This window comes from Manis pentadactyla, chromosome 6 (assembly GCF_030020395.1).
Source record: "Manis pentadactyla isolate mManPen7 chromosome 6, mManPen7.hap1, whole genome shotgun sequence".
Taxonomy (NCBI): domain Eukaryota; kingdom Metazoa; phylum Chordata; class Mammalia; order Pholidota; family Manidae; genus Manis; species Manis pentadactyla.
Genome location: NC_080024.1, coordinates 58,965,614 through 58,985,759, shown reverse-complemented (window position 1 = coordinate 58,985,759; position 20,146 = coordinate 58,965,614). Strand labels below are relative to the sequence as shown.

At 42.7% G+C, this 20,146-nt stretch overlaps 1 protein-coding gene across 7 annotated transcripts in view; it reads right to left on the bottom strand.

Moving 5' to 3' along the window:
- The window catches only part of NFE2L2 (NFE2 like bZIP transcription factor 2), a 31,387-nt gene extending 14,898 nt beyond the window's left edge, over nucleotides 1-16,489 (bottom strand). The window contains exons 1-2 of one of the 7 annotated variants that reach the window (XM_036879391.2): nucleotides 16,277-16,415; nucleotides 1,360-1,475 (exon numbers count right to left, since the gene is read on the bottom strand). Coding sequence is in view for 2 of the 7 variants with exons in the window: in XM_036879386.2 (XP_036735281.1) it covers nucleotides 7,875-8,000 (126 nt within the window). In the remaining 5 variants the exon portion in view is untranslated. The other 6 variants (XM_036879387.2, XM_057503893.1, XM_036879390.2 and 3 more) reach the window with 6 other exon arrangements.
- Nucleotides 16,490-20,146: the final 3,657 nt, after the last annotated feature.

The following is a 20,146-nucleotide window of genomic DNA, read 5'->3' as shown; positions in this document are numbered from 1 at the left end:
AGGGACACAAAAATTCTCAATCATAATACAAGCTGATCACGGACTGTAGTGCAGCATGGAGAATACAGCCAATGATTCTGTAACATCTTTCCATGTTGACAGACAGTAACTTCATTAGTGGGGATGAGAATTTATTAGTATGGGTAACTGTTGAACCAGTATTGTATATTTGAAACCACTATAAGATTGTGTATCAATACTTGAATAAAAAAATAATACATTTATTTAACCCAATATATCAAAAAATTATTTTAACAAGTAACCAAAATTTGAAAATTACTGATACAATAAGTCACACCCATCCTCCCAAAGTTTTATTTAACAGGTAAGTATAATGGTTGTTTTTAAACTTAAATAAAAAATTCATTTAAATTAAAAATCCAGTTCCTCAGTTGCATCAGCCCCATTTCAATTGCTCCAAAGTAGCTCTGCAGAGGTTACAAAGTGAGCCTTCCACACTCCTTAGTGGGAATTCTATTGAACCAAACTCTTCTGTTTTGGCAAATTACATCCCAAGGATACAATGGGAACATTAACAAGTCCAAACCACAATAAGTAGTATTTACACCATAAGCAATTATTTTGGAAAAAGCTACTTCAATGGTCTGTGTGTGCTAACAGGAGTCTGAATTACTAAAAGAGCTCAAAAAGTTCAAATGGATCACCTTGATGTTATTCAGCAATGTTATGGTCCCTAGGCCACACAATTACCAGATTATTCTGAAGGTCATCTGAATACTGAGTAGAAATAAGGTGTTTAGGTGATGGGAAAGTACTGTCTGTTCCAACTAAGGACATTAATTAATCCTGAGTTTAAAATTCTATTAACTGCTTTCAGGTGTACACTGTTGAAAATGCACAGTACCCACTGGTTGCCCACTGCCAGGCACGAAGCTGAGCCTCTTAAAAAGGAAATTATAATTAGTATATTATCATTTTACTCTCTTAAAATCAGTATAGGATTCTTTTATTTTCCTTAACGTAAATCTTTTCAATTAACCCACTAAATCAATGTCAGGATAATGGTTACTTGGTGAACCTTCACATCAAGATTTGAGAATGAAAGAGCACAGTGCCAATCTTCTGAATCCAGATAAAGGCAGGTTATGACACAATCTAAGTAACAGTATAATGGCACAGTTACCGTGCACCTTCTAAGTGTTCCATACCATTCCAAGCATTTGTATCCATTATTGCATTTAGACTCACACCAATGTGCAAGGTAGGTAGTGCTGGAGCAAGGAAACAAACATGGAGATATTAAGTAATTTTGTCTGAAGACCCCCATCTAATAAATAATGACAAGGAGATCCAACCCAGGTGTACATCCAGCAGCTCTCAAATCACGCAGGCTCTTACTTCAGAAATAACAGGCTTTGTCAGGGGGGTGGTGCAGTGCTAGGGAAGCTCGGGCTCTGGGGAGGACAAGCTGTAGGGTAGCTTTGGCCCTGCTGCCTATCCTTACTGTGCTGGTCCTGTGAAGGGAAACGGAGAAAACACTGTTTTCACAGAACTGTTTTTCATATGGCCACATGCATGCCCCCTTAAAAATATAGGACAACCCAGGGGTGAGGAATTAAAACATTAATTCAACTCCTGTTGCAGATGTCAACTCCTGTTGCAGATGTCAAATGAACATGAGAAGCATCTGAATTTTAGGATTCTGGGTCTAGCCACTATGCAAATATAGGTGAGTTCACACCTTGTCTCTGTAGCAGACATGGCAATAACAAAGGGTGGTACATGTAGAAGTTTCCAGCTATGTCATCTCCCCTGAGGTCTTAATAGAGGGTCTTTCTTCCCTTCACCACTGAGTCTTTTTTTTTTTTTTTAAGGCCAGTTACTTAAGGGTATTTATTACAAAAGAACTATTTTCATTTTTGAAGACTAAACGAAGGGGTTGTGGGTGGGAAGAGGACAAGGCCACGGGAGTCAGCTGGTTCATGTTTGGATTTAGCATTCCACTAACACACTTCCACTCCCCATGCTGATTCCATCTGTGCCACTTGCCTCTGGACACAGCTCTTTTTCTAGGCCCAGAACCCCATAGTACAAAAGTCGGCTACAACTGAAGGAGAGTGTCTGGGAAGGAAGTCAGTGAGACATGTACCATCCGCACAAGCACAGGAAACCCGGTGGAGGGCTAGGGGCCGCAGAGAGGCCGTGTGTGGCCCTCTGCTGGCCCAGGGCACAGGAAGGCCCTGCCACAAGAGGGTTTGTGTCACAGGAGGCTTCATTCTCCACATAGTCAGGCCCTCCCATGAAGCCAGGGACACACACTGGAGAACAATAAGTTGATAGCCAACGCCACAAAAGGGATAGACATTTATGGCGTTACACAGCTAGAAATCAAGGAGGGATTTTTTCAAGTGGACACTGGAACTCAGATCCCCACCCAAACATTTTAGTTCTGACAAAGAACTAAAATTATAGTTAACAGTAATTACAGCCACCACTGTCAAATGTATACAGTGTGCTAGATCTGTGCCCAGTTCTTTTTCTTTCTTAATTCTAAGAACACTGCCCCCGGGGTATTGCCCACACTCTAGTGATGATAAAGCGGGTCTTGCTCCTCACCGTACAGGGCGGAGGAAGGAGTGCACACCACAAGATTGGCTTGGCAGAGCACTGAGCAACCTGGCCAGCACACGGCAGAGCCCCCAAGGCTGCAGCGGCCCCGACCAGTATTGCTGGATGCCTGCCTGTTAGCTTGGGGCTTACAAGCGAAGTCCATGGATATTGTCTGTGTTCTTCTTTTACTGGATGAACACTACAAGTCATTGGGACTGGAAACTAAGGATGAGTGTTACAGCTGAACGAAGACAGTAGGAGTACATCAATCTGGGAAAAGGGCAGAGAGAAGCTCCCCGTGCCACCTCGGAGAAGGTAATCCATCCTTAAAGCAAAACAGCAACTTCTGGCTCACCTGTCCTTTACTTTCATCAATGGAATTAATGAATACACTGGCAGATGAGTCTGTTAAAACAGAGCATGAGCAGGGCACACAAGCTTGAGCACAAGGGCTTCCATCATGGGGCCAAAAGGTGAAAAACGTCTCCTTTAAAAAAATTCTTAAATGGTAACAAAGGCGGTACAGGTGAGAGTTACAGACCCTCCGTAAGTGCCGCTGCCAAGCCGACTAAGACACACGACGTCACAGCAAGAGCCCCCATCTCTGCTTCCAACCTGTCCATCTGCCAATTCTCAGATGACAGGAACTTCCGGTCCACATCCAGTTCCTGGGTCGTCGTTCCTTCTGTGATTTCCTACTGCCTTATGTGAAGTTAAAACACCACATGGGCACTTACAGCAAGCCCCAAACGGACCTTTCAGCCCTAGCAACTCGATCCACTGCCACCTTCCAGCTCATGCCTATACCTTCCTTGGGCTTCCAACTGGAGCTTAAGTCAAAACAAATCCTAACGGCTTAAAAAATTCTAGTTAAAAATGCCACCTCTTCCAGGAGGTCTTCTCTGAGCACCCCAATTAGAAATGACATCTCCTCCGTTATGGAGCTGTCAGATGTCACAGATGAGCCTGTATAAATACCAAGCTCCTAGCAGACTATAATGCGTTGACTGTCGCATTTATTGGGCAACTACTATGTGAGTACAAGGCATGTTACACACGTTACAAAAATGAGTGAAATATAGTCCCTACCCTACAGGAAGTTATCCCATAAGCAGAGGAGATAGAGATATAAAGGAATTTTATACTCAATGATATGAAACATGTCCTACAATCCAGGTGTACAAAGAGCAAAGGGATCAATTAATTAGGCGGGGCAATAAATGTCCTTCATGGAAAACAATACATTTGCTCCATTATCTTGGAAGATTAAAATACCTTCATGCCCTGAAAGTTCCCAGGGTTTGTAAATACCCAATAATTATTTGTGGAATAAGTAAGTGTACATTTAGGCTCAGAATTCAGTGTCATCATTGTATACCTTAGGCGCTTGAGGTTAAAGTGTTCTAATTACTTTAGTAACAAATGTATCATGTTTAATACCACTTATGGCCCAACTACTAATCACAGAAGTATTTTTACATTTCATTCACATAGAAATAGTATTTAACTTCATGCACAGTAACAATACCAAATCATTCTTTGGGTATTCTACTAAAAAAAGTATTTTATCTTAATAACTATAAATGTAGACTACAAGTTAACAATGTAATTGATATTCTGAGAGAACAAATGTCACAATTATTTTCAAACTAAAGAATTTAGCAACCTGGTAATAAAATGTTGATCAAGCACATCATCTCAAGGGACACTAATTATTTCCCTCAGGTTGACAATTAGAAAAAGGACAAGAAAGTGGACAACCTATTTTTGCCCCCATATTCTCAGATATCTCCACCTCTTCAGCTATTCTAGAGTTTTCCCTTACTCTTTTCCATCATGGCTCAAACTTCTTCAAGAAGTACCCAGTAAAGAAAGGGAGTGAAGACCCAGAGAGGTATGGCATATGACTTTTAACCTTATCTTGAAAATTAAAAATGTTTAGCTTATCTTTTGGAGACCAATTCCTTGCAGCTGGAGATCTGAGAAAGAGTAAACATCAGCAGTAACAATTACTATTTCAAATAACACTGCTCTGTTTTAAGAGAATTGGACTAGACACTCTTGGTAAATGAAATGTACTGGTCCCTCTGGGTTTCTGGGGCGCTCATCACTTCCGATCATCTTTCTTTCTTCCATTAGCCCCTTTCAGTTTAGAATAAAAGGCATGAACAGGCTGCCATCTGAGGAGTTGGTGGGCTTCCCTACAAAGGACAAAATAGTGTTGTAGCTCCCCTCCCACCACCTTCCAGTTTCCCTTTCAAGGTTTCAGTTACCTGTAGTCAACCACAGTCTCGAAATAGATGATCCTCCTTCTGATGAATGGTCAGAAGGTCAGTAGTAGACTAATAGTATGTCACAATGCCTACGTCAATCACTTCATCTTACCACGAAGGCATTTTGTAATCTCACACCACCGCAAGAAGGGTGAGTATAGCACAGTATTGTGAGAGATGGAGACAGACCACAGTCATGTTAATTTTTATTACAGTACATTGTTTTAGCTGTTGTTTCATTAATAGTCACTGTTGTTAATCTCACTGTGCCAATTTATAAATTGAACTTTATCACATATTATGTATGTACAGGAAAAAAAACAGTATACATAGGATTTGGTGCTATCCACAGTTTCAGGCATCCACTGGGAGGGTCTTGGAATGTCTCCCTGGGGATAAGGAGAGACTACTATAATATCCTGGGATTTCCTGAAGGCAAACAATAATAACCTAGCTTCAAACTGTCTCTAGAAGTCAACGTATTACAGGGTTCCACTTAGGAGCAATTGGAATTGTATGGGATGGTGTGTGGAGGTGGGGAACACTTTCTGGTTGTCACAATGATGTTAAATATCCTATAATGTGGAACAGTCCTCCACTCCAAAGAGAAGTCCAGTCCATGTGCCAGCAGATAAACACAGAGTGAGCTCCGAGGTACGGGCAGTCGTAATTGTTGTACAGGTGTCACGCATGCTTTAACATTGAACAAAACACCCACAGTCATTAGACAAGGAAAGGAAGGAGAACACCAGAAGGAAAAGTAGGGTTTACAGACATTCTAAATCCCCATTCAGCCATCACAAGGGACTCTGGACAAGTTGCTTAAACTCTGAGTAGATTTCTTCATCTGTAAAATGGAGATAACAGCCCCTCATCACAACAGATTTGTCATCAAAATCAAGTAAAGAGAGCATGTCTAGGATATCCTACAGTACCAGCAGGTGTTCAGTAAATATTATGAACTGAACTGAAAGGCTATTGTTCCCTCAGCCTCCATTATTATCTTGTCAGCACACACCAGTCACTTTAGGTTTACTATACAACTGTACTGTTAACAAGTGGACTTTGGAAACTTGTACCACAAGGCAAGAGCGTCCACTCCAAGAGCCCCAGGCTTCCAGGAGACCCGCAGAGACAGAAGGGAGGGATATAAATGAGTTCTCATCTCAGGGAGTTGTCTGTACCTACATCTCTCTGGAGAGAAAAGGCTTTATGGATAAATGAGATGTGGGGTTCCCCCAGCTCTTCTTGAGATGCTTTGCCTCCTTTCTGAAGCTCGAGTTCAAGACCCAGAGACTCAAGTCCTTCAGCACCACCAGAAACACCCAGACAGAATCCATCATGCCCTGCCACCCCAGGGGTACCTGACAGGGGGAGTAGGGCACAGAACCTACCAATCAACTAGGTGTTCCCTAAGAGGAGCCTCCATCTGCACTCTCAGAGAAATTCCCAAGATTACTTTATTACTGAATTACTCTGTGGTCATGTATGCACACTCCATTAACTGGAAGGAATATGTAGCTACTAAGTTCTGTGGAAGAGAGAATAACGTGCGCATGGCACTCTCATTACCCTTGAAGACGGGGACATGTTGAGTCCCATGCTGCATGGTGTCCCTGTACAATTCTCCAGGCAGGAGTGATGACTGCCCCGAAGGCAAAGGAGCAGGTCTAAGATTCCTAAAAAGGAGATAGTTAGGGGAAAAGTGCAAGAATTCTGATGGCAAAGGTTCCAGTCCTGGCTCTAGCTCTTTCCAGCTATGTGACTGCGTTGGTCATTTGCCTGTGGCTTGCAGATCCCTTTCCCCACGCTGCCTCCACTTTGTTCCCAGGCTCCCTGGCCAGCTGGCTTCCAACTGTGTCCCACCAAGTGTCTGGGAGAGTGGGAGGAAGAGCCTCCTCCCTCTCAAGGGTCCCAGCTACTACAGCAGTGCCAGCTTCGGGAGGAAACGCTGGTTCCCGGAATCCCACCTCCTCCCTGTGCACCCCCAGTCCTCAGGCCGGCTGTGGCTTTCGGAGGGTACTGATCTCTAGGCTGCCTGGCTTCTCAGTTCTTCCATCAGCTATATAATTAATTTCCTATATTAAATTCCCTGTTTGAACTATGTTATGTGGTTTCTGGTTTCAGAAACCAAACTCTGGACTGTTGCTTAACCTCTCCAAAGAGTTTTCTTAGTAATGACAAAACTTACATCAACAGGGTTAAAAGAACTAGAGTTAAATGAGTGTAAACAGAGCACAAATGCTCAAAAATGCTTTCTCTTTTCTTACATGGAGAAGCTAAGCACAAGGTGCTTGTTGAAGAGCAAATCTAAGTATTATGGATTTAAGAGATCCTCAGGTAAAAAATCCGGGTCAATCTGAGGCGTCCCTCAGGAACCGTCTAAAAAATAAAAAGGCTGTATTCCTCCTGGGTTCAGTATAAGGAATCCCCTGAGCTGGTCTTCTTTTTCCTCCTAACCTCTCCCCCTTTAATTCTAGAAACTTTTTGCCAGGTGAAACTAACCTAGAATCTCCCCTCCTGGAGTCACCATCTTCACTCTCCACCCACTGCCCAAGGGAGTCCCCCAAATATGCATCCTCATAAAGAAGCTTCCAGGTGAGAGTGAACCTCTGTCTCTGAAGAAAGACCTGAATCCACAGAATTGGTTCCCATTGGTCCTGGTCTCAGCTTGGGAACAGAAGAACACATGAGGCAGGGCGAGGGGAGGACTCCAGCTTGCACCAAGTGAGCCAACCCTAACCCCACCCTTCGAGTTGGGTTCCCAATGTATACTTTAATTATGTTTCACTGAGAATTGCCATGAATGAAAAAAACTTCAAAAATTGGCAATTTTTCCTATTCCAAGTAAAAAGTGACAGTTGTTTTCAGTGGTTTTCATTATCAGGATTTTAATGTGGCTTTTTTTGCTAGATAAAAAAAAATACATGGCTCTTCAATACTCCTGAGACACAGCAGCCAAGACTGCCTGGCTACAGCACTGTGAAATAAAACTGCAGAAGTCCAGGTTCTTAGTCAACCCTCACGCACCTGGGAAAGTAGTGTAGTTTCCTGGGTCATACTTCTGCTTCTATTCCATTCATAGAAGGCAATGAAACAGTAATTTTCTCCCCCGTGTTCTAATCCCTTAGGCTGGGAATAGGTTGAGTTCTGCATCCATGTGCAGTATTACCATTTTGTGCTGAAGAAGAGCAGACAAAAGACTGTCAAAAGTCTGAAGTAAAGCAAAATTCCGTACCCTTTATCACCTATATACAGTCAGTATTGTCTCTGCCTGGAGCAGACACTGGAGGCAGGGCAGAGGAAAGATGGTTACTACCCGACCCTGGTCATCAGCTACATTCTAGCAAAGAAAGGAAAGGGCATTTGATGGGAAAAATGATCACTGAAATACAAGCAAGCATTGCATAACCTAAATGTTAGCACTGTAATCCTCCAGTTTCAAGGTGCTTTAAACACATTATGTGCCTCAGTCAGCAGAAAACTCCTAAGAACAAGTAAAGAACAGGATATTGTTTTTTAAATCTTAAAGCAATAGGAGAGATGGATTAAAATAATTTCAACCTCCTGATGACTAGAGATACAAGAGTAGGCTGTTTCTTGATGGATGCCTAAATGAACCCCTCCAATGGGGCAATGGTCGGGGGAAGGCTGGAGCTGGGACATAAAGCTCTGGCTGGCAGCCCAGAGAGAGGCTGTGGCTTGCTTGCATGGGGGTGCCCACTCCCTTCTGGGCCTATGCCCACCCTGCCTGCAAGGCGGGGCTAAGTCAGCTTCAGAAGGTCCTGGGCCACACCCTCAAGTGGGACTACTGTGGTGTACAACACACACACACACTAGCAAATGATTCAGAAATTAGTCCCAGTTTCCAAATATGTAAACTAGAAAGCCATTCAAGTAAGTACAAATGGTAGCCACAGTGGTTAGAATACTAAGTTGACTTTCCCAGGCAGCTACAGAGGACCAAAAAATTGAGTTGCTAAAACTTGCCTTGTAAATTTCAGCTTTTTGTTTTTTTAATGGGAGAAATGAGGCCCATGAACACACAGCACAGCTTCCAGAGTGAGGCAAAGCTCTGCCCTGGCCCCCCCAGGTTCACCAGCACCCACCCCAAGCATCCTGTCCTTACTGCCATTTCCAAGCTATTCCCAACTTAGACTGCAGGTTTTCCCAGCCACACTCCTGACAAAACATGGAAAAATTCTACTGATCCACTTGGTGAAAACTTTTGATAACAAAAATTATCACCCAAATTTCCCTGAGGAATTAAAGAGCTCATTATATTTATTGAATTTCAAGCATTAGCCAGGTACCTTAAAACACAGCTCCCAGATTTAGTTAATCTTAAATCTGCGAAGGCCAGTAATCAATTATAAAAACACTTCCTCTTTCATGATTTAAATAAGATATCCTAACCAGATTTTCTAAATCACTGTGTAATATACCTACTATGGGTACCATGCACTGAGCTAGTTTCTCTAGCGCAGTTTCTCAAACCTGACTGCACACTGGAATCCCTTCTGAAGCTTGAAAAAACACTGCTGCCTGGGTCCCACCCCAAGTCTTGATTTAATGAGGCATATGGCCCTAGCATCAAGATTTTTAAATCTTGATGGTGATTTTAATAGACAGCAAATTTTAAGAATCATCGCTATAAGGAACCAAAAGAAATATATAAAGTGGAAACAACTCAAAACATCCATCAACCAATGAATAGATAATAAGTCCTGATACACACTACCACATGGTCACACCTTATCAACACACATTATATAACATGGTTACATAAAAGCCAGCCACACAAAACCACATATGGTATGATATCATTTATATGAAATATTCAGAACAGACAACTTCATAAAGATAGAAAATCCGTAAGTAGTTACCAGGGATGAAAGGAGCTGAAGAGAAATGGGGAGTTAACTGATAACCAGTATCAGGTTTCTTTTTGGTGTAACGAAATCTTCTAAAATTGGCTGTGGTAGTAGTTGCACAAATCTGATACACTAAATCACTGAACTGCCCATTTTAAATGGGCAGACTATATATCTGAATTATATCTCCTAAAGCTGTTAAACAAAGAAATATAAATTCTATGCCCAGTTCTCAAGTAACTTACAATTTAGCTGCAGAGGAAAAAACCCACAGATACACAGCTAAGACAAGTACAAGAAATTTAAAAAACAATTAAAAAGAATTGCCTAATGCAGAAAATAAAAACTCATTTCAGAAAGAGGCTTGAAAGCCACATATTGTGCTATCTTTCTTTCCTTGCCCAATCATTCTTTGATTTGAAGAAAGCAGTGGCAAGCTCAGATCTCATCAGTATGCTGCTGTTGATAGAGGCCGCAAAAGTCTCCATTTTCAAGCTTGTAAGGAAGGAATGACTACTTAGCATCGTTACAGAATTTTTTTTTAATCCTTCAGAACACAGGCTGTTGATGGATTATAATAGCTCTCAAGAACCAATCATCAACAGGATCTTTGAAAGGTGGACTTTGGTGATCTAAATCCTTCTTATGCCCTGAATTTGTTTTCACTACTATCAGAGTTTAGGCCAAACAAACTTACCTGCTCACACACACAGAAAGCTTTTCATGTATAAGGCTTTGCAAAAGACAGATATTATAGGACATATGCCATAAAAAGGATTGGTTAGAAAAGAACATAAGGGATGTGAACAGTCCCCAGGAATGGGTTGTTTTAATTTGTCTGATTTCTCTCAGACTGTTCAAGTTCAGTTGGACAATATCCACCATATCATAGATAAGTTTTCACATATGCCTAAGGTGCCTAACTGGTTTTCTTGGTTTCACTGGAGATGGCTGGTAATTACAGATATGCTTTGGTTATGTAACTGTACTCCTATTATGTTAATGTGTGTGCGCAATTTAAGTAGTAGCTTAAAACCTATACATGCTGAAGTTACTCTACAAGAAGATATGTCAAAGAAATAATCAATCTTCCCAGGTTTTCTGCCGCCTGCTACTTCTATAGCTTTTCTTCTTCCTTCCTAATTACAACCCTTAAATAGAATTCGTGCCTCATATCAAATTTACCTAGTATCATAATTCTTCCAAGTGGTAAAGATACCTCAAGACAAACGCTGGGCATAGAAGCTACAGGGCATAAATATGCAAAGAAATAAAAAGCTAACCATTTCAAACAATAAGGCTTCTCTCTCACTTACCAACTTTACATTTCCCTGTATGGCCCCGGAAGATGACTGGTTAGCCAGAGACGGGTAAGATTCCTCAAGGGAGGAACAACCTAAGACAGGCACAGTCGCAGGGGGGTCATCAGGTGAGAAATTGGGGATCAACAGAGGTGAGGCTTAGAACCTCACCCCCCCGTTCTGAGAGAAATCTTCTGCATACGTGGATGTTTTATTGCCCTTGTCTAGCTTGGATTAACACATAGTCTACAGGCACACACCTGATCATCTACATTTGCTCTCTTACAACACTAAACTATGTTTTCTACCTTTATCTTGTATCTACCTACCACTTCAGCATTTTATTAAAAATAATAATAAAGAGAGAAATGTGGTATCCACATATAAATCAAGTATAAAAACCAAATGAGTATTCATATTTGAACTGTTTATAGTTCATAACGCATGAGCAAAACCGAAAGTTTCTGTGATGACTGCCCTTGTACTGTTCACTATGTAACTTATTCATTATGTAAGAATTTGTTCTCCATGTAAGAACTTGTTTGTTATGCCTCAGAAGATTGGAGACTGACAAAAATTAGGCTTGGGGTAGATTAATGATTGTGCATTGAGCATTGACTCCCCTATACAGAATTTTATTGTCATTAACAACCATTTGATCAATAAATATGAGAGATGCCCTCACGAAAAAAAAAAAAAAGGACAGACTTCCAATGGTAAAATAAATAAGTAACCGGGATGTAATGTATAGCATAAGGAATATAGTCAAGATATTGTAACAGCTTGGTAGGGTGATAGCTGGAACCTAGAATTATGTATATAAATGTTTTATCACTGTGTTGTACACTTGAAACTAATGTAATGTAATACTGTGCGTCAACTACCCTTCAATAAAAAATAATTATCAAAAAAAAAAAAAAAAAAAAGAAATCACTAAAGAAAACCTTAAAAAAAAAGGATTGGTTAGAAGTGCTTCCTACCCTCAGAATTCCTAAAATTCTTAATACTGGTAGTTTAAAAGTGTTTATTGTGGCAGGGGCTGGACACAAAGAAAACCAACTTTAGGCACGGTGGCATTTTTGTTTAGCAGGTTTTTTGGGGGGGTAGGGGAGAGATTGGTGTAAGAACACCAATTATATTTTTCTAGTACTACTTGGGAATGTAAATATTATAACCTTGAACATATATTTGCTTTAATTTCCAGAAAACATACCAACTGAAGAAATCTTGGCCTGTATGTTAGAGCCCTTTAAACAAATGTTTGAGCCTATTAAAAGCACATAGCAATGAAATTTTACTAACTCCTAGAAACTGTATCATCAAAACGTAAACTCCATTCTCCATTTTACAATAAACTTAAACATACAGCACTAGGTAAAGGAAGCAGGTTAAATACTGTATTTAGTAAACTTGTCCTTCTATACCCTCGTGTACAACAGATTTCAGCAAACTTTTGAAAGTGGCTGGGCCAGGCATTTAAAAACCCTGGGATTAAGCAACTTCCGGGCAAATCATCCACTGAATACTAAGTATACTGTAGCATCCTTAATTTAGACAAATAAGACAATTATGAAGACAATTTGTTCATAAGAAAAGTATTTAATTTTGAAAAGTACTATTCTCAAAATCCAAGTAAGCTTCAATGATAGACTTGAGCCCTTATGCCTGCTTTAATTCAGAAATGTCCAGGTTAGTGTTAATTTGAGCTAACAGGTTTCTACTAGCTGTTTTCAATTCAAATTCTCCCCATTCTACCCACTTTTCTTCAACCTGGTTTAACCCTGTCTTTCCCACTCTTCACCATATATATTTCTTCACTACCACTTGTTTTTTGACCACTACTTCAAAATAAAGAGAACCAATGGAACAGGAGAATGTACCAACTAACAAGGAAAATAAAGGTTAAATAAAGAATCCAGTAAAGAGATTTAACTAAGAAAAAGGAAACGGTCCCTGAAAAATGTGAGGCAGAATCTTGAACCTTGCTGAAATCCCAGGAATTTGTAAAACTATTATTACGGTAAGAAAGAAACAGTCCTGCTTCTCTAAATTACCCCTACCCCCAAGTCCTCCGTGTAGCCCTGAAAAGGTCCCCCAGGGGGTAATTCCGTCAACAGGTTGTATTTACTCTCTCGGTATTTGAGAAGGCCCACCTCCCCCCTCACATATAGTTAACTAAAGTTCTTGCTTAGTTGAAATGGCACAGAGATTAATCTTTTTAGTTCTTTTCCTTCCTTTCTCTGATTTTTCTCAATTAATTCACTTTAAAAAATGCTGAAATCTTCCTCCTATTTAAAGTTTAGTCCTCCAGTTTGGAAGTGGTGATTAACAGTTATCCGAGTCAGGCCTCTTAAGTTTGAATCCCACTTCCACTTCTCAACAGTTGGGTCTCTTTAAGCAGGGCTCTGTGACTCTTTTCTCACCTGGAAACTGGAAATAATATTTCCCATGGGGTCACTGTGCAATTATGCATGTGAAGCAATTATTACATTGTCTGGCACATAAATAAGTGCCCCCAAACTCACCTGTTATCATCTTAGTGCCAAATTCCTCCTGTGCCCAAGAGTTTAAACTTACGCCCAGATCAAGGAATAATTAGAGGAAATATCATTTAGGCAAACCCCCCTTTAAAAGTATTAAGTCAGTAGAAAGGAAATTCCCAGAAAAATGTGCTTATAGAACAAAAATAAAGAAAATGAATGTATTTGGCTTTCAACTTTTTGGTAATCCTTCAGAAAGACAGGGTTTTATCCCCCCCGCCCCCAGCATTGTTTATTAAAGCCCAAATTAACAAGAAGATTCCAAAACGGCCCATGTTATTTTTAATCTAGAAAGACAGATGAGAGCTGTGTATTTATCAACCTACATGCTGCTTCCACATCTCAAGAGATTTTTCATGTATCTAAAAGTCCAGACGTTCTTTGCTTAAATTCATCCTTGAGATGAGAAGCCTATTTTTCTTTTAAAAATAATCTTACCAATCTAGTCCAAGATCAACCTCATCCCTCATAAACAAAAGTACTTCATCTCTTCCAGACACCCTTGAAAAACGTAATGGATGGTTCATTATCCCTAATGGAGAGGCAGAATCTAAGGCTCTTTTTACTGCCCTGTTCATCAACACCAACTCTGCACGGATGATGGAAAATTGTATCCTAGTACCTCACTCACAACTGTAGTTTCTTTGACAAAAGGTCAGAATCTGTTCAACTCTTTCTGGACTACAAACAAGAAATCATTTCTAAATTTTACCACATTTTCTTTTTCAAACTCTTCAAATACGCAAATTGATGTCTGATTACAAAGGTGGAAAAGCAGTTACCTTTTCAAACATAACTGGAAAATTCACATTTAAAAGAAAAAGCAGCGCATATGCTGTATGCACTGTGGTATATGAAATGTTAAACTACACTGTAAAGAAAAAAGATTAAAACATAATAGAGGGCTCTTGAATATTTTCCTAAATTCCTAAATTCAAGAAAACTAAAGTTCATTAGCTTCATATATTCTTTGGTCACACATAGATTACTATTTGAATAGCCGTGTAGATGACTCTTGAACAGCAACCAAATTAGAAAGTACAATTACTTCATACTAGCCAAAAACAGAGGAATACAATACTAATCATTACTGGGTAAAAGTCCAAGACAACCAGCTTTAAAGAAAAAAAACATAATTAATACATACACGTCAATAACTTAAAACCTTATTTTAGATCTTCAGGATCAGTCTAAAATTTTACGTTTAAAAACATAAATGTATTTACTGTGCCTATTATACAGTTACATATTTCCTTGAACCAAGTATCTTTTTCCTAAAAAACCCTATTACAAAAACAAAACGAAACTTGGAAATACATCTACTTTACGTCCCTACAAAGTATGAACAGAAACTTTTCATTTTTATAACAATTTACAGGTTAGCGAAGCACTATTAAACAAGTGTCTCACCCTTAGCAAAAGAAGCAACATGTTGAGAAATTGAAGCAAATTCTCTCAAACAGAAAAGGAAAACTATATAAAACACCCAGAAGAGAAATAATGCATGAAGCAAAACATGTAGTAACATCCCAAAAGCAATAGAAATTCTCATCTACACTCGCCAACTCTTACCCTTGACAGCACAGAACAGAATAGCCTGCCTTACACATTTTGGAATTGCAGTTCTGAAACGCTGAGTCCAAAGACAAAGCCGCCCTGGGGAAAATAACAATTGCGCAACAGATCAACAGCTCCAACTTGTCCCTTGGCCCCGGCGCGGCAAGGTTTGCACGCTATAAAGCAGGAAAGGGCCAACCGAGGGCCGCCGTGACAGCCAACCGGCCGCCGTCACGGAGGCCGAGACCACGCACGCGGCGTGCGCCGCCGGGAGGCACTGAGAAGCCTGAGACGCGGCCGACTCTGACCTGAGTCCGCTGCCCCGCCGCACTTCCCCGCGCGCGGCGGGGGGCCGACTGGGGGGTCTCCAAGCCGGAACCTTTCCCACGGCGCGAAGAAGCGCGCAGGACCTGTGGGGCCGCACGTCGGGGCTGCGGAGAGCGCTGGGCACTTCGTACCTTCTCCTTCCCCGACCCTGGGGCTGGGCTTTCCCGCCGAGCAGCAGCGGAGTGGTCTGAAGGAAAGACAGACTACCTGCCCTGCAAAGGGGCAACCTCAGACGGGGTGACGCTGCGTACTGCAGCCCCTGCGCCCACGGAGGTCGTGGGGCCGGAGCCGGTGGCAGTGGCTGCGGGGGTCTGGGTCCCAGCCCCAAGGAGACCTCAGCTCCCCTGAGAGCGGCCCCGTGACTAGGCACATTTTTGCCGGCTCCGAGGCGGGGGAGCCGCGTAGCCCCGGAAGGGCCGGGCCGCGCCAGCTCAGACCGCCAGCGTCCACCCCCTCCGGCCCTGCTGCCTCTGGGGCCGCTCACCTCTGGCGGCCGGCTGGGGCTCCCACGTCCCAGCTACGGCGGCCAGGACGCGGCTCAAGTCGCCCCTTCGCCCCATGCGCGCGCGGGCATCCCCAACCCCCAGCCCAGTTGCCCTCGGGGGCCGCGGGCACGTTGTTGGTCGGACACCGGCTGCAGCCCCACTCCTCCCGCGGCCCCGTAGGCGCCGCTCCTCCCCGCCCGGCCCCGGCGCAAGCGCAGCGGCTGCAGTGCGCCGCCGCCGCCACAGTCCCGGCGCCTGCCACAGACGGAGGGAGTAGCCGGCTGCGGCTCCCCCGAGTCCCTGCCCCCTTTCTGGCACCACCGCGGGGCCCCGGGGTCGGGGCCGCACCTGCTGGGACGGCGGTCCGGACGGCGGCAGCTCCAAGTCCGTCATGCTGAACCGAGCACCGTGCTCTGACGCTCCCCGACGGCGGCCCCGTCCCGGCTGCTGAGGCGCGGGGCCACAGGGCGGAACTGGCGGCGGCGGCTCCGGCTCGTCGGGGTTCCGGTACCTCGGAGCTGCCCGGCACTCGCTACTCCGCGTCACGGCCCGAGCCGCACGGCCTGCTCCTACCCCGTTCCAACCCCCGCCTCCCCGGGGGCGGGGCAAGAGCCCGGGCCCTTCCTTCGCGGGCCGGCCGCGCAAGCCGAGCTTCCGAAAACCCCCCACCCGCACCCCGGCTGACGCAAGAAGCTCGCGGTCCCGGGGCTGAGGAGGGCTGCGTTAACACCCCGGCCCCGCGCTCAGTTTGCCCTCCCTGCGCAAATAAAACCAACGCGCTGTCTCCGCGAGATTAAGAGTTGTTTGCCGAAGGTCGCTAGAGTTCGGGCGTTTTGAAACAGCTGGAACCAACACCTAGAGACGCGGCACAGGCGCTGGTATCGGAACTGCGCCTCCCTGATTTGGAGTTGCAGAACCTTGCCCTCTTTATCTCACCCCACCGCCCGAGAGTGGCGCCGGCCCAGGCGCGGGGGTAACAGCTCGGCCCCCGGCCGCGCGCCCCGCGACCTGCCCTCTCGCCCCGCCCCGGCTGGGGCCCATGGGGCGTGCCCAGGGGAAAAGTGGGCCGCGCGGGGAGCCCGTGCCCCCAGTCACCCTGAACGCCCTCCGCTGACTCCCAGGCGCTTGCGCTCTCCTAGGCGCGAGTCGCCGAGGACAACCTGGGAAGGCTCTTAGGGTCGGAGGGTGGTCAGTAGTGTCCACCAAGAGTTTTCAGCAAAGCGCACACGCCACACCACAGATGGCATCTTTTAACGCTGGACAATTTCTGCATGCCTTAATCTATGTTTCTTTTCACGTACGGTATAATTTTAAAAGTACAAGAACAGGTTAAAAAATCGTTTGTAGCATATGAACCAATTTTGTAAAAATATGGGCGTAGAAGAAATTTGAAAGTTGTTCACCAAAATAGTAATAGTTGTGATTTTTATCCTCTTTGTAACTTTGTTTCAGATCTACAATGAATAAGTATTACATTTTACGCTAAAAACAATTATTTAAAAATTGTCCACAGGAAACTTTGAAAACAGGAATATTGTGAAATTCCTGTAAGATTTAAAAGAGAATAGAAACATTATTTTTTTTTCTCTTACGCATTAACAATTTTAACTTTAACTGTCCTGGTTTTCAGTTTCTAATTTCTTGGAATTTATACAAAACCAGGTGAAGTAGACAGCGCCTGCAGGGCTTTTACCTTTTCATTCAGAAACCTGAGGCAAAAAAACAAAACAAAACAAAACTGACTGACTGACTAAAGCAGATCAATGCCCAAAAACCTGCAAAGAATTTAACTTTCTCTTGGTTGCATAATTTGACACTCCCAGGATTTATCTGTAACCTTATATGTTCAAATATTCCTTGAGGTAAGTGAAGCCTAAATTAATTGCTTGTAATTGAAGCAAACTTCAACTTGAATTAAACCTTTCCAGCTGTTATGTGAAAAGCCTGCAAAATGATCTGCACACTGAAAACAAGCTTAGGAATAATTACTTACAATGAACCTGACACAAAACAGGTAGAGACATAATGAAATGACATCTCTGTGTCAAAGAAGGGCCCAAGAGCATATTGTTAACAATTCAAGTTACTTATAAACCACTACATCTGAGAAAGCAGACAATGAACCCAGGAGGCAGGAGATACCAAAGTCATTTACATGGTTGCTGCCCTCAAGGAGTTTATAGGGTTTGGTTAGCAACAATTTCCATTGAGTTTAGACTGAATGAAAAATTATTTTTACAAAAACAGCAATTACTGGGAGTATTTTATTTCAGGCACCTGCAGAGTACATATTTTCAAAGGGAGGAGAACAATATGATAAGAGTGAACAAGTTTTAAGAAAAGTAAAGGAAAAGCTGTTTCGTGTTGAAGGGTAGTTCAGCACAAGAAAAGGGAATCCAGTCTCAGTCCATGTGTGTCAACGAGGTTCTCAGTCTTTGCAGACATTGAAATGAGATCGTCTCACATGGGCCCTTCTTGCCTCTAACCTTACATTTTGTGCTATGGGGACACAAATACTACATTAAGAAGCTCCAGGGGAACAGGAAAAAGGATGCTGTTTTTTCTCTCCTGTCCTGGTACCATGAGGGCCTTTTTACTGACAGTCTTTCCTAGCTACTACTGTATTATTTATTCCCCCGATTGATTTCACATTCCACTAACCCATGTGCATTTCTGTTGCTCTCTGAATTCTTTGCTGTCCTTGGAAAGACAACCCTCCATATATGCTTGAAATGTGTCAGAATTGTAATACATTGCACTTTTTCATAAAAAATAAGCTTCAAGTAAGCTTTCTGAATATAATTTGGATAATGGTGATGCAATGACCCATTTATTTCACCTTCTCCATGATCTAATCTGCCAAGTTCACAAGGCCCAAGAAAGTACCTACTATTACAAAATCCTTCATCAACTTGAGGCTTCTTCCTTCTTCCCTTTCTCTTAATTGTACTTTGTGTTTGAGTCAGAAAATACCCAGACTCTCTTGGAATTACAGTTGAAATCTAAACGTGCCCGCCTTACAGTTGGAGCATACCAGGCAGCTAGTTTCCAAAGACAGCACTCAGTTAATCACTCCTCCTGATACTGATGTGTTTGTGTAATCCCCTCACATTGAATCAAGGCCACCCCAGTGATGACACTATACCAGGTAAAAAGCTTGATAGCTTTTAATTTTGCTTTCTTATAAGTCAGACATCATGTAAGACATCTATCTTCATGGGAAGAATCTCACCTAGGGGATGAGATTCCAAGTAGAGAGAGAGGCTTTGTGCACCAAAGCACCAGACATATGAGTGAAGAAACCATTTGGGTCCTCCAGCCCACCTAGTCAAATGCCCAGAGGACTCCATCTCTAGCTGCTATCTGATTACAAATTTAGAAAAGACTCCAGGCAAGACTAGCAGCAGACCACTTGGCTGAGCCCACTCAGCCCAGAGAACTGCAAGAGATTATAATAAATTGTTTTCAGCCACTAAATTTTGGATTGGCTTGTTTCACAGCAACAGATAACCAAAACAGCATATATTCAATATCAAAGGCTTGGTTTTTCCTAGCTGTTCTTTGTTAGTTAACCATCATTGGGAACACCATAGGGATTGGTATTTTGCAATTTAAAAGAGTGTCAAACCCTCAGAGGCGAATTGATCTCCCTGTGAATCAGGAAGGAATCTTTCCTTTTTTTTCTATTTACAAAGTAAATAACCTCATCACAGCAGGCATCAATATCACATCATTGGATAGACAATGGTGAGATATTCTTTTTATCAAAATATACTTAGAGAACACAGACATTTCATCAATTAAGTAGATGGAGGTACAAATGCATACAGAGATTCTGGCCCTGACATGACCTCCTTTATACTAGTTATGTAAACTGCTTGCTGACTTTCTGCTGAGGAAATTTGAACTTCAGGAGCAGCATGCCCAGTGGATAAAACTGAACTCTGATACAGCAGAGTTCAACATAATTGGCGTGTTAATTGCAAAACACACCCATAACCTTGGTTCCTTGGTGTACACACCTCACTGTGCAAACTACTGATACAAAGAACAGCATATCTACAAAGCCAGTTTCAGCCTGTAGTTTCCTGCTCATAACAGAAACAGTGCTTTGCAGAAACTCCAATGTAGTGAATGAAGAGAAAAATCCAGAAGTTTAAAGCATGCCTTTGAATTACATGTGTTCATACCCATATAAATATATGCATAGAAAAAAGG